General features: G+C 66.7%; 1 protein-coding gene across 1 annotated transcript; it reads right to left on the reverse strand.

Annotated features, from left to right (window-relative positions):
• Positions 1–850: 850 nt before the first annotated feature.
• Positions 851–12,034, reverse strand: KCNG2 (potassium voltage-gated channel modifier subfamily G member 2). Its single transcript, XM_028524312.2, is given in 3 exon segments — positions 851–2,670; positions 11,258–11,866; positions 11,869–12,034. Coding segments are annotated over 3 exon segments (1,449 nt in total). The 5' UTR covers positions 11,905–12,034; the 3' UTR covers positions 851–1,866.
• Between the last annotated feature and the right edge of the window lie 2,669 nt (positions 12,035–14,703).

A 14,703-nucleotide genomic window follows, 5' to 3' on the forward strand; every position in this document is an offset into this window, starting at 1 on the left:
AAGGGCCAGCCCCTCCACAGGCCTCTGCCCAGAAGCGTCACGTCCCCTGGGCTGGACTGGCACCCCTCCTGGGGCCCCGCTCTGGCCCCTGTCCTGTGAGACAGCCCCCTAGGGTGGACAGCTGACCAGGCAGCTGGGCCTGTCTGTGCATGCAGGCAGGGTGACAGGTGTCGGGCCAGGTGCCGAGCCCCCGGAGCCCACCCTGGACAGCCCCATCTCCCCGCCGGGTGTGAGCTTCCACGAGCACCCTGGACGGTGGGGCACGGGCCTCGCCTCCCGTGGTTGGGGACCCTCAGCCCACTCTGGCCCCTGCAGTTTCTTGGTTGCTGGTGAGACCACGGTGTTTGTTTCCCGGGCCCCTGTCCACCTGACACTGACCAAGACTTGGTCGGTGGGGCCCGGGCAGTCCTGTGCCAACTGACCGGGGGCCGGGAGTGAGGAGGAAGACCCCAGGGAAACCCACGCTCCTCACTCCCGGTGGCCCAGCCAGCCTGTCCCCGTGGCTGAGCACGGGTTGCTGCCCTCTCCCATGCTGGCCTGTCCCCTGGAGCACTCAGCCCCATCCTGGGGGGCGGGGGGTGGGCAGCCAGAGGCCAGGGGTACTTGGAACAGGAGGGCCACCTGGGCTCTGCATGCGGGGGTGCTCCCTAGGTACAGGGCCCCACACTCTGCATGGCCAGACTCCCTGTGAGCACAGGAGCCCCCTCCTGGCCCCCGAGCCCCTGTGCGCTGAGGAGGGTGCCAGCCCTGCCCTTGGGGACCAGCGGGACCATTGTACAGGAGGCTGCCCCCTGGCCCACAGCCCCCTCCCCAGCTCAGGCCCCCACCTGGGGCCCCCCAAAAGGCAGGAGGGGTGGTGGTGGGCCTCTGGGTGGTGCAGGATCCCCTGCAGCTGGGTCTTTGGCAGAAGTCACGGCTCAGCGCAGGGATTAGCGGGTTCCACCCCCCCCCCAAAGAAGAAAAGGCTCCCGCCTCAGTGACCACGGGTTTCTAGCAGCTCAAGGCCCCCTCCCCCATCTCCTCCCCGAACCGCCCCCCCAGGCCTGGAGCTCCAGGGAAGTGTCCCTACTGGAGACGAGGGTCCCAGCGGGTAGGGTGCAGTCCCCTGGCAGCTGAAAGGGTGGCGCGTTTCAGGGGACACCCGTGAGGAGGCGACCCAGGAAGACCCCCGCAGGACAGGGCCAGCGAAGGAGGTCAGAGGGCAGGGCTGCACCCCCAAAGGAACTGGGGCTGCGAGCATCCACGTGACACCTCTGTGCCTGTGGCTTGGCAGGGATGCGGACTTCTGCAGAGCGGGGTGCCCCGGGAAGGCCTTCCTCCCGTGGGGCACAGCCCACCCGGGGGGACGCGGCAGGAGGGGACTGCCCCCAGACTGCTCCTCCGGGACTGCCCGCCGGTGCACCCCACCCCCACCCCCACCTCTGCTCCAGCGACCTCCAGGCGGAAGAGCAGGGAAGAGCCAGGCTGAGGCCTGGGGCGGTGTGACCTCCCAGTGTCGCTACCGGCTGGGACGCTCTGGGACTCACCAGCCGAGGAGCCATGACTTCCCAGGGAGGCGAGGGAGGACAGGCTGGGTGCCCCCTAGGGACCCGCTCAAAGCGCAGGACGGCTTTCTACGTCACTTCCGGGCCGGCGCCAGCCCAGGCCTGGTTCTGCCGCCTGCTCCTGATAGCATGCACGTGGGCTGGGTATACCCACCAGAGGGGGGCCCCTTTGGGCGCTAGGAGCTGCTGCCCCCAAGGGCAGTCCCTGTCCTCTGCGTGGTGGGAGGCAAGGACCGCGGTTCTGTTTCTAGCTGGAGAAGAGCAGCCTCCAGTGACCGCCAGCCACGGCCACCTCTGGGCGCAGGCAGGGCCCCCGCCCGGGTCAGGCCGGCCCTGCGCGCTCCCACGCGCCATCAGCGGAGTCCCCAGTCTCTAAGGCGCCGTCGGGACCCTGCGAGCTGTCCTCGGTGGCGCAAGCAGAGCGCGTGCTCTCCTCGGGCAGGGACGGCTCAGGGCTGGCAGCCCGCTGCTGCTGCTCCTTGAGTTCGGAGTAAGAGCGCGAGAAGGTGTGGAAGATGGAGGTCACGGGGAAGGCCATGAGCAGGATGCCGCTGAGGATGCTGCTCAGCGCCACCACCTGCCCGGGCACGCTGCGCGGCACCATGTCCCCGTAACCCACGGTGGTCATGGAGATGACGGCCCACCAGTAGCTGGCCGGCACGCTGGAGAAGTCGCGGCCCGCGCCCAGCTCGCGCTCAGCCAGGTGCACGAGTGGCGCGAACAGGGCCATGGCCACGCAGAGGAAGAGCAGCAGCAGCCCGAACTCGCGCGCGCAGCGGCGCACCGTCAAGCCCAGCGAGCGCAGCCCAAGCGAGTGGCGCGCCAAGCGCATCACATAGAGCACGCGCAGTGCGCGCAGCAGCCGCAGCACCAGCCCTGCGCGCTCCAACAGCTTGTTGCCGCCTGCGCCTGCGCCTGCCCGCGCCGCGCCGCCCGCAGCCAGGCCCACGAGCAGCGACACGTAGAAGGGCAGGATGGCCAGAATGTCGATGATGTTGAGCGGCGTCCGCAGGAAGGCACACTTGCTCTCTGCCTGCAGCGAGCGCAGCAGGAACTCGAAGGAGAACCAGGCGACGCACACGGTCTCCAGCACGAAGAGGTTGCGGCATTTGCGGGAGCACTCGCCCTGGGGAGGAGAGGGACACATGTTGGGGGCTGGGAGGCCCGCGCCCTTGCTTCCCCAGGATGGGGGATGTCACACTGGGGTTGGGGGGCCCAACTCGCGACCCCAGCCCATGCAAGCCTGCCACTGGGGGAGCTCCAGGGGTATCCACAAAAATGCCCCATTCCTGTAAAAAAAGATTCCTTTGGAGATGAAATTTCCACAGGAGCTCAGCTGACCTGTTCCCCAGCAAACATGGAAAGCATTTAAAAAAACAGCCAAAGCTTCTAGAAATGGTTGAAGGTGAGCTGCAGATGCAACAGGCAATCAAGAAAATCTACGAGCCCTGGCTGGTGTAGCTCAGTGGATTGAGCGCATGCTGGGAACCAAAGTGTCCCAGGTTCGATTCCCAGCCAGGGCACATGCCTGGGTTGCAGGCCATAACCCCCAGCAACCACACATTGATGTTTCTCTCTCTCTCTCTCTCTCTCTCCCTTCCCTCTCTAAAAATAAATAAATAAAATCTATTTTAAAAACTCAATAAAAGAATAGATGAATTAAAAAAAAGAAAAGCTATGAAAATTTGTGAGGGCAGGCAGGGGTCTGCCACGGGATCACAGCCTCCGCACGGCACCCAAGCGGCTGTAGCCAGGGGTCCCTGCAGGAGAGAGGCTTCGGCGGCCAGGGCTGCCCCAGCTGCCTGCCGCTGGGCCGGACCCAAGCGACGGGGTGGAGAAGAGCCGCTGAGCGGAGACCGTGCGCTGAGTCGGGGCCGCCTCACACTGGAGACGAGACCAGTGGGGGCCCTGCGGGGGCCGCTCGGCCTCCTGCGCCTCGCAGTGCCCTGCACCTGGCTCAGGTCCCTCTGGGCGCTGAGAACAGACCCTCCCGCCTGACCAGCCGCCCGCGCCCTCTCGGCAGGGGGTCCGTGGGGGCCGGGGGGCAGCAGTGCCCTTCTGCCACCCAGAGGCAGCGGCTCGAGACCCACCTGATGCCTCAGAAGGAGACCAGGTCAGGGGTCAGCGGTGAGCTTGTCAACACCTTGGAGCTCGAGGCCCTCAGGGCTGCTCCCCAAGTCCTGCCTCGTCTCTCCACGCGGGGCACCGATGTGTACCACCGGTCTGCCAGGAACCGGGCAAACGGGGCCCCGCAAACCCCCGAGGACCGGCACTCGGGGCCGGGTGAGGAGTGTGTGGAGGGGAGCTCCCCAGTAACGAGCTGTCCGAGCCCAGCACCGTGGCCGCTGTGCTGGTCATGGTCCCCAGGGTGGGCCCGGAAACCCTGCCCACTGACTGGCTCCCCCGGGGGGCTCCCGGACATGAGGGGGCGCCCCAGACAGGCCCCTGGCTTCTGACCCCCAGCACCACTCCAGACCCTCCTGGGGTGGGCCTCCCGCCCCACACCCGGCGTCACCCCTAAACAAGAGCCCCACTGCGCTGTGGCTCTCCGTTGCCTTTGAGCTCAGCCAGGGAGGCAGCCGGGGGAAGGGTCTCCGAGGCCACTTCTGACGCCTGTTCGTTGCCTGAGGGCAGTAAAGGCCCATCGCCATGCGGGGCTGCCTGGGCCCGTGGAACCTCTGGGTCTGGTCCTGGGCCTCGTGGGGCTGCGGGTGGGGGCTCTGAGCCCCGACGTCCAGCCTGGGGGGCACCAGGAGGGGTCTGACTCTGCCACGCCCCATGTCCAGCCGGGTCTAAGCTGCCAGAGGTTAGGGGGTGTCTCAGGACGGAGCAGGAGGACCTTTCTGCCGGACTGGGGCCCATAACTGGATTTGGGGGAAACCCAGGTCCACAAGTTTTCAGTCAAGACCCAGCTGGGGCCCGTGGGGACTGGGACGGAGCTGGCTGGAAACCTGTGCTCCGCCCAAGGAAGGGAGGAGGGGACCCCCATCCCCGGGGGGGAGGGGGCTGGCTGGCTGACGGGAGACACGTGGAGGCCAGGCACGACACCAGGCCTTGGCCTGGTCAGAAGGAGCCTGATGACCTCAGCCCAGGGAGCCGGTGGTGGTGCCGTGACCCGTGACCCACAGCCCCAGACACCCGCCCCCCCCCCCCCCCCCGCAATGCCCCTTGTCTGGCCCCCATGTCCCGGCACAGGCACCCAGCCAGGTGCGGCGTGAGCCCCCCGGGGGCGTCGTGACCGCTGTGTTTGGGGAGAGGACGCTGCAGTCCCTGGGCCCCTGTGGGGGCTGGTCTGAGAAGGACCCCGCCCACGAAGGAGGAGCTACCCTGGTGGGTTCTGGAGGCGACGGGCCGGTGGGGGCCCCGGCACCCCTCCCCCACTCTCTCCTCAAGGACCAGCTGTGCAGGTGAACTGTAGGAAGCTATTTCTGGAGCTTTTAGCCCAGAAAACAGACCTTGATTTATCATAGTTTGACACATCTGGCCCATTTGGCCCAAACTGGGTCAGAAATGAATCTCCCTTCAGCTGGCTCACCAGGTTTTGACGCCCCCTCCCCCACCAGACAAGTCTGGGTTTCGCTTGCGTTTCCCAGATGCCCACGGCGTTCGTGAACCCGGCCAGGTGCCTGTATGCGCTCGTCAAGGCCTGCGCACCAGGCGCGGCTGCCCCCGTGGCCCTGCCCGGCCCAGCTGGGTGCCTCTGAAACGCCGCCGGCCCGGCCAGCTGTGCGGCACGGGCTCCGCTCCCGGCTCCCATCAGACTGGCCACCAGGGTGGACAGAGCATCCTGCTGACGGCTGCCCAGCTGGCTGCTCCTGGGGGCCAGAGGGTTCCAGTTCCTTTTCGAATGTGTTTTCTTCCAGGGCTGGAACTGGGCCTCCTCCGGTGACTCGTGGCTCAAGAACTGAAGCCAGCTGCCCCCGAGGAAGCAGCTCAAGCACGTGTGAGCTTCGAGCTAATTGCAGACACACGGGCCGTGGGGAGGGTTGTGAGTGCGTACCTGGCCCCCATGCGAGCGGCGTCATCCACCGTCATAAAACCCACCCAAGCACAAGATGGCTCGGAATGTTCCACACCCCCGAGCTGCGGGACCCAGCTGCGGGACCCAGCTGCAGGCAGGGCGGGCGGGCCGGCTGGAGGAGCGCCAACAGCACCCTGGAGGGGCCGTCCACGCCAGGCTGACGAGGCCCGGGCACAGGCCGGCAGGGATGGTGACAGCGGGCCGAGCTCGCTTCCGGAAAAGCAGCATTTTGGAAACCACCATTGGAAGGCACGGCCTCCCCCCGTGGCATCCAGCTGGCACTGTTTCTATTTTCCAGTGAAAACACACGGAAGCTCAGGGCCGAGTCTCGTCCATCACAGAGGCCTTGGGGCGGCTGGCGGCCGACTCCCGGGAGAGGCCTGGCCCCGGGGCGTGCCCGCCCCGGCCTTGTTCTCATTTTAGAGCATCAGAACTTCAGCGGCGTGAGCCCTGCCAAGCATGCGGCTGGTTCCAGGAAAGCAGGAGGTAGAGGCCGCCAGCGGGGAGGCCTCTCCAGAAGCCAACGGTGGGGGAGGGCCCAGCGGAGCCCCTGCTGCAGCCAGGCCACGGGTCCTGGCTGGGGCCCGTCCAGGACCCCAACGCCCCCGGGCTGTCCTGTTCTCTGTCCCCAGTGTGTCCGCCTCCCTTTGCTGCCTGCGTTTTCTGGACGATGAGGCCCTCGTCTCCATCAGTCTGTCAGGGGCGCCAAACAGACCGGCGGGCGGCGGCCCACAGGGCGCCGTGTGGACAGCGCCTGCAGACAGCACTGGGCCTGTGGGCCTCCCCCACGGCGTGCTGAGGGACGGTTGGCCTCCCCGAGTGCCCAGAGGAAGATACTTCACTCACGCCACTGACTACGAACGTGTAGTTTGGCTTCATTTTTTCTTCTGTCGGCGTCTACCCTGGGCTTCATGCCCTGACTCTGCGTCTGGGACCACACGCTCCCCCCACGGGGCCCTCCCGCCACCACAAGCTGCGTGGAGCCCTGCTGCCCCCGCCCAGGGCCCCCGCCCTGGCTCAGGGCCGCCCGCAGCCCTGGGGGCGCACCCCGAGGCCTCCTGCGCAGAAGGTCGGGGGCTCCGGGCCCTTCTGGAGGCGAGTCATCAGAGACGCTGCTCCACCTTCTCGCCCACACCTTCCTGCTCCGTTGGGCTCCCCGGGCAGGGCCTGGGCAGTGGGGGCTCTGCGAGCCGCCTGCGGGGGTGTGACCGGCACCCTGGCTGTTCAGGGACAGCAGGACTCAGGCCTGGTGCGGGGCCCTGGGGCTCCAGCAGGGAGGGCCCCTCGGAGCCCAGGCCGAGCCTCTGGGGTGCTCTGCCCGGCGGCTGCCGCTTCACCCCAGAGCCACCAGGGCTGTGCTGGGGCGCGGGGTGGGGAGCTGCCTGCGGCCCGAGGCCCCGGGAGGGAGGGGCAGGGGGCGCCGCTGCTGCTCCGAGAGTCGCCAAGACTTGGGAGCAGCTGAGACACCGCCCGAGGGCCCTTCCGGACAGTGGAGGTCTGGTCCTCCATGAACAGAATGGCCGTCCAGCCGTGGAGAGTCCCGGAGGGACCTGACGCAGAGTGACAGAGCCAGTCTGCAAAGGCCGCGCGCTGTGTCACGTTCCAAGTGCACGACCTTCTGGAAAGGGCCGAACCGTGGGGTCAGGAGGCAGACCCGCCTGTGCCAGGGCTGGGGGGTGGGCTGGGGGCGCATCTGTGGGACACCGTGGTGGTGGGCGCCGACATTTCCCACGGACTGGCCCCCAGCTGCGACCCTGCGGTTGGCCACGGACAGGGGGATGGCGACGCCCCGATGCAGGCCTGTCGCTGTAGGCAGGTCCCTCCTGGGGGCTGCCGTGGAGTGTGGGCAGGCTGCACGGTGGGGGGGGGGGGGGCAGGTAGACATGGGGAATCTCAACACCTTTCTCCCAGTCCTGCTGTGAGCCCAAAACTGCTCCAAAAAAATAAAGCCTTAAAAAAAATCTTGCAGCTTCTACTCCAGGCATCTGAGCACAGGTCGTTGTTTTCCCGGTAAGCACAAATCCAAAGCACAAACCCCCTATTTTTGGGGGGCTGCCGAATTTGTGCAGAAAATAGACGGAAAAGGAGTCCCAAGGTTTATGTTGATCCCCTGGCAAAGCCGGCTGCTGCAGGTGCCTCTGAGAGCCGCAGCAGGTCTCTGTGAAGACGGGCAGTGGCCGCTCCCAGGTGGGCGCTGACGGTCTGCCGGGCCTGGGGCGGGATTCTGGGCGGGGTGGGGGGCCGGGCCTCAGGGGAGGGGCTGATGTCCGGAGGACGCAGCGCCCCAGCCACACACTCGCCTCCCACCCTCGGCAGCCCCAGAGACGGGCGTGGGGTCGGGGCCTGAGCCCGGGCACTGGCTGACCAGGAGGGCAGGCCACGGCTCGGGACTGGTGCTGGGTTTTGCCGACCCCAGGACTAGAGGTGTGCTCGCACGCAGGGTGGCTGGAACAGCACAGGGCAGAGCAGTCACTCGGTTCTCTCGGTTCCGGAAGCCCTCCGTCCGGGGCCGCAGATCCGGGGCCTGGCGGGGCTGCTTCCTGGCTCCCAGATGGCCGGTGGCTCCGCCTGTCCTCACGTGGTGGGGGGCCCTTCGGGGACTTAGGGTCCCACTCACGGGGGCTCCTGCCTGGTGGCCGCACCTCCTCCAAAGGCCCCACCCCCTGGCACTATTGCATGGGGGGTTCAGTGTCAACCTTGGCATTTGGGGGACACAACGTTCAGCCCACTGCACCTGCCCTTGCCCAAGAAATGGGTTCCTGGCACAGCAGCCCTGGCCGGCCAGGGCTCAGGCCCTCGTCTCTGCTTCCCGGCCTGCGTTCAGGACTCGGGGAGACCATCCTTGGGCCCCGGCTCCGCGGGAGGCCCCATCACAGGCACCCCTAGGTCCCGAGGTGTGATTTCTCCTCTCTCGGGGCCCCGCCTCCTGGGACATGCCAGTGGACAGGACTCCCCACCTGAGCCAGACACACGGACCACGGGACAGCGAGAGCCACGGGGTCCGGACAGTCGGGCCAACGAGACCCTGGGTCTGTCCGTGGGGGAGCTTCTGAGTGAGATGGACACCCGAGTTGCTGGACCCCCAGTGGACCCAGTGGTCCCAAGGGTGTGGGTGGGCCTGGTCCAAGCAGCCGACATCTCCCCCTCGGCCCTTCCCGGGTCTCCAGCCACCCGACCGCGGGCCTCGGGGCGCTTAGCCTCCGTCATGGTGCGTGCCACTCCCTGTGAGACGTGCACACACAGGGTGGGCCGGCCGTTGTTCGTGTGGAAAACAGTGCCACGACCCGTGAGTACACAGGAACGAGCTTGCCCGTTGCAGAACGGCAAACCTGCTCTCGCCCGCCCTGGGTGCACCCCTCCCGCGGCTCCGTTCTCCGGAACCCGGCATTGGGCGAAGCCCCGCCTCTGGGAGCAGCCTGACCCACACCCACAGGCAGCGGGAACACTGTCACCAGCCTCCCAGGCCACTGCCAAACGTCCTCAGGGAATTCGATTGCCGCAGTCCCGGCCCTGAAATCCATGACTGATTAGGCGGGTCCCCATTGAATCACAGGAGCCAAAAGGAAGAAAATCGACACCCAGAGCCAGACCCCAGAGCAGTGAGGAGGGCGTGGCTGGCGGCTTCCCCGCAGCACGGCCCCACCCTGAGGGTCTGCCAGACCACCCTGGTCTCCCCACAGGCTGGCGCACAGCCTGCCCCGCCCTCCGCCAGGCCCTGGGGTGCTCAGCACTGTCTCCCAGCAGCGCCCAGGCCACCACCGCACAGCGGAACCCCAGAGCCGCTTGCTGGGACACCGGCCTCTGCCCCCACCCTACACCCACTCTGCAGGCCTCTCCTGCAGGTCCTGTGCACCTTCCACCACGGCCTACACCCGGGCACGACCTTGACCTCTCCTGGCCATGGCGGGGGGGGGGGGGGGGGGGGAGTGCTCGGCCCCAATGACCGTGCCGTTGTCAACAACCTTGACTGCAGACATGGGCTCTCAGAAGGGTCCACACTCGCTTCAGGTTACCCCCCAGGAACCGGGGTGCTCGGTCACACCTGGAGGCTCGCTGGTGCCTCCGTCGAGGTGCCCGGCCCTGGGCAAGGCAGGCAGAGCTGTGAACGCCGCAGACCCACCTGAGAAGGCACCACAGGGGCAGCAGAAAGTGGGGGTCTTGACACCCCCTCTGACTTGAGGCTTCCAGAGTGACGGGGGCTGAGAGGCTGGGGTCCCTGGCTGACTGCAGGGGTGCCTCGCACTCCGAGAGCTGGAGAGGCCCCTCCTACTGAGCCTGGTCCTGCTCAGAGACAGGTGACAGACCACCACCTCCGGCTCTGAGTCCCCCCATGGCCTCCCCACACGTGGCACCAGAACATCTATCTGTCTGCCAACTCCAACCTGGGACGCAGGTGATGGAGAGCCCTCCGGTTGTCACCGGTGCTGTGGCCACTCCTCCCCAGAGTCACCGGGAAGCAGGGCTCCCACCGGGCGTGGGTCTTGTTGAGCAGAGGGTGCATTTTGGGATCAGAAAATTCAGAATTTTTTGTGGATGCTTAGGGTTTTGGTGCTGCCACCCCCCAGACGACAGGGGACTGTCGAACAAGTCACCCTAAGGTCTGGGTCTGGGGACCCGTAAGCCTTTCCTTCCTCAGAAGCTGTGGCTGCTGCACTCGGGCCTGGTTCCCACGGCTGGAAGGAGCCCGGGGGGCGGACCTGCAAGCCCCGAACGAAGGTGCCCGGCCCAGCTCCTGCAGGTCACCTTCAAGTTCCACCAGCAGCCAGGGTGGCCACGCCCGAGGTCACGCCAGCTGACGGCCGGGGTCCAGGGGCACGTGTCCCGTCCCCTCCAGCTCCTCACTGTCTGCATGCTGCGCGGACTCACTGGGCGAGCTCTGCCACAACCCCCGGCACTGGGGCCCTGTCCGAGGGAGGGCTCCATGCGGAGCCAGCGCCAGCCCCTGCAGCGAGACGGCCCCTCACCCAACCCTGGCCCCCGCCCCGGCCTCCATCAGGAACCACAGGGCAACACTCAGCAACGTCCTTCACGCACCCAGAGTGCCCTCTTCTCGCTGGGACAGCGCAAACCGCAGGCTTCCCTGACCGTGTCCTGGGCACGTAGCCGCTGCCTGGAGAGCGACATTCCCCGGAGGGTCCCATGCCGGCATTCCCAGAGGACAGCGGGGATGGGAAGCCTACCCTGTGCTCAGAACACCGCCCCCTTCTGGACGAAGCCCGCACCTGGGTCGCCTGAGGCCCGAGCCTGGCCTGGCGGTCACACCTTCAAAGAAGTGGAGGCCACACCCTTTGGGTTCTAGACGCACAAGTCTTCAGGACACGAGGTGTTTCAGCCCCTTGCTGACCAAGTCTCCAGGGCCTGGGGGTAGGGGGGTACCGGGAGGGGCCTGCTGCCCCAACAGTCTGGCTGAGCTATGCACGTCGCTGTTATCCCAGCATCTCCTGTGAGCACACAGCCCCGCGGCAATGGCAGCCTGCGGGAGGGGGGCGCCCAGGGCGCACTAAGGAGCACACCAAGGGGACCCAGCGCTTGTAGTTGCGCCACCAGCGACAGAAGGTTTCTGAGGCCCCACTCAGTGGGCGTTCCCTAAACCCGGCTGCCTCCAGGCCCAGGCCTCGGCCTACTGGCTGCACCCTGGGCCAGCCCACCCCAGCCCAGCCCCAGCTCCCAGCCCCGCCCCGTCCGCGCTCACCCGCTCTTCCTCTGCACGGATGTCCGGCATGGTGCTCAGGCACAGGCCGACTGCTGTGACGGCCACAAAGGCCACGGACACGCAGGCGAAGAGTTTGCCGGCCAGCCCTGAGTGCGGGTTGTCCACCAAGTCGCGCAGGCGCCGCCGGCCACGCGCCAGCCGCCCGCGGGACCCCAGGGCGCAGCCGGGACTTCCCGGCGCCATGCGCTCCGCAGGTCGCGACCCGGTGCGCGCCTCGGCAGCCTCCTCCTCCCGGCGGCGCAGGCGGCGCAGGCAGCAGCGCTCCAGCCGCGCCTCATCGATGCCCCAGTAGGCCAGCTCGTCGCGGAAGGCCAGCGCGCACGGGCCGCGCAGCAGCCGCAGCTTGTCCGCGCGCAGGAGCGCCACAATGGCGCGGAAAGCGCACGGGCTGCGGTCAAAGAAGAACTCGTCGCGGCTCACGTCGTAGTCGTCACACACGCGCAGCAGCTCCTCGTGGCCACGGCAGGTGCGCAGGCGCTCGAGGCGCGCGAGGGGACAGCGGGCCAGCGCGGCCCAGGCCAGGCGCACCCTGCAGCCGCCCACATTGATGATGATGTGCCGGGCGTGGGCCCTGCTGCCGCCGCCCGGGGGCTCCACGGACCCGGGGAGCAGGGCCATGGCCCCATGCGCGGCGCCGTGGTCAGGAGGCTGGGCCTGTGAATGGAAAGGAGAGTGCGTTAGGCTGGGGACTCCCCGGGCCTGGGGACCCAGCAGAACCAAGGACTCCCTTCGGCCTGCCCTCTCATCTTCCCTCTGGCACTCCTGCCATCTGCAAGTGACCCAAATGGCAACCCCAGCCTTTCTCCCAGACCCTGGCTAAGTGGTGGCAGGCCTCAGTTTACCTCCTAAAGACTAGGTAACCTGGGGGGCGGGGATGAGGGGGTGGAGGAAGCCCGCCCTGCAGAGGCTGCCCCCTCTGGAAATCTGGGCTGGGGCCAGACACCAGCCTGTTACCTGACGGTCACCTGGGAAAGACAAAGGGGACAGAGGGCGTGTTAAACCTAAGAGACTTTGTCATCCTTGCCGGGGGCCCATGGTTTGACTCCTCCCACTCCATGTCCCCGGGGGCCACGCACTAAATCGTAGACTGGCTGGCCGGCTCCTTTTGTAGCCACATCAATCGTGTGCCCCCAATTCTTGGCAGGCAGGAAACCCCATCACAATCATCAGTGAGACGACTGGGTAACCGGCAGAAGCTGGAACTCCTGCTGTCAGGTTCAGTTCCCCCAGAATATACGTGCACAAGCACAAACGTGACTGGTGTGCTTACTCTTTAAGAGTCTAAGAAAGAGGCTGACCGCTCAGCAGAAACAATGGACAAGGTGTCACCAAGTTCACGGGGCAGGGGAGGGAGAGTGGCTCTGGAACCCATGAGACGAGGGGCAACTTCGCTCGTGACGGCAAAACGAAACCCCACAGACCCCCCCCCCCCACCTCTTGCTGATGAAAACGCCAGGGTGCGAGGTCCCTGAGAGGTGCTCATGTGAGACGGAGGGTGGGCTGTGCCCCCGTGGCAGGCAGGCTGAGCCTGCAGGAGCCCTGCAGGAAGCCAGACCCCATCGGGCTGCACGCTCAGGGCCAGAGTGTCCGGGAGAAACCTTGCCTCAGGGCTGCTCCCAGGTGAAACAGGTTTGTGTGCCTACTTCCTACCTGCACGGTGGGTTTGGGGTGGGAATGTCGGTCTGTGAAGCTCAGAGCTGAGAGAGGAGCCCCGTAAGTAGTGGTCTCCAGCGGGCGGCCTGGCTGAGGCGTGGGTGACCACCAGACCCACACTCGGGGTGGGGCAGGGCTCCCCCACAGGGTGACTCTGCCCCAGGGGCAACGGGCCGGGTCAGGACCGGGAGTGAGAGGCACTCGGTGCATAGAAACCAGGGGGCTGCGGAAACCTACAGGACAAAGGGCTGGGAGTCAGCCCCACACGTCCACGGGGCCACTGCTGAGAGGGTTCAAGCCTCGTAGGGTGCTCTCCGATGCAGCCCCAGCCGAGACGGCTTTACAGACCCGAATTGCGAGACACTCGGGGCACCAACCTTTGTGGGCAAATGCCAGCAGACGCACAACTAGCAGGATGAGGCCCCTAGGGACTTCAGAGAAAGCATCGTCAGAAATAAAGATATGACAGAAGGCATTAAAAGCGCAGAGGAGAAATGACCTCCCGGGGAAGACGAGGAGAACTCAGTAAGGAACGCGGCTCCTGTCACCTGGAGACAGCCCAGAGACGAGGCTGGAAGTCAGAGGGGAGGTGGGGCAGGCCGTGCCCTCGCCCAGGGGCGCCCCGGAGCCAGCAGGAGGCCGACGCCACACTCGGAGGAGACAGCGATGTTATCTGTTGACCAGGAGTCCCAGAGGAAGAGGCGACAGTCGACCGAGGAGGGAAAGGGTTGGGGTTTGGGTCTGCAGGGTTGGGGCGGTGCCAGACAGGCGGAAAGTTCCACGTCAGCTGCACTCTGGGGGACTGGGGAGCGTTAAGCCCTAAAATGAACGCATGCGGTGGAACCTGAGAGGTTTTAACCTGGAGGAAGTCCTCATGCTTTTGCTCAGGGGAGGGACGGGGCTGAGTGCTGACCACCCTCGGCCACCAGCCTCCGGCCTCCCTGGCTGTCTCAGCTGCGCCGTTCCCAGCCGAGTCCCCAGGACACTTGGTGCTTGGGGCGGGGACCCACCCGGCGGGTCACGGGGGAAAGCCTGGGTCCGCTCCTTTCCCAGGCAGATGCCCTCAGAGGCCCGAGAGGTGTCCTCCCCATCACCCCGCCGTCTCCATCCTGGAGCCCTGCCCGGCAGCCTCACCCCCGTCCCCGGAGCTGTGAGCCCGCTGCCCACGCGCGCCTGCGAGCGGCAGCAGCCCCTGGCAGGAAACCAGCGCCCGCAGCGCCAGCAGGCTCCTCGAGAACGGAGCACACACACGCGGAGGGAGGAGGCGCCGGCTGGGGCAGCCCCTCCTGGGGGCCGCGGAGGCAGCGCTGGCAGGGAGCGAGTGAGCCCGCGTGGGCATGTGTGAGCGTGAGTGGGTGCGTGTGAGCATATGTGAGCGCGCGGGCAGGGCCTCCTGGTCTCGGCGCAAGGGGGGCGAGGGGGAGAGTGCACGGATCGGGAGTGGGGTCCCGGGCCGGGAAGGCCCGCCCGCAGCGGAGGAGGAAACACCTGCGGCCCACCTTCCCCTCCTGAACTTGGGCCTAAAGACAGGAACTGGAAGGGGCTCCAGCCCCTCCAGCAGACCGTGAGGTCCGAGACTTGAAAAGACGTGCAGAATTCTTGTCTAGGAGAAATCTCTTTCCTTTGCAGAAAGAGGCAGCATTCTGCCAGGAGAAGGTCAGCTTTAGAATGAGACCCTGATTACACTGGGAGCTGGAGCCATGCTGTTGGGTCCCCCTGTCCCCCACATCCTTCTGGCCCCCACAGACCACGACCCCCAGGCCCCCCAGGCC

Source organism: Phyllostomus discolor, chromosome 9 (assembly GCF_004126475.2).
Source record: "Phyllostomus discolor isolate MPI-MPIP mPhyDis1 chromosome 9, mPhyDis1.pri.v3, whole genome shotgun sequence".
In the NCBI taxonomy this organism is placed as follows: Eukaryota; Metazoa; Chordata; class Mammalia; order Chiroptera; family Phyllostomidae; genus Phyllostomus; species Phyllostomus discolor.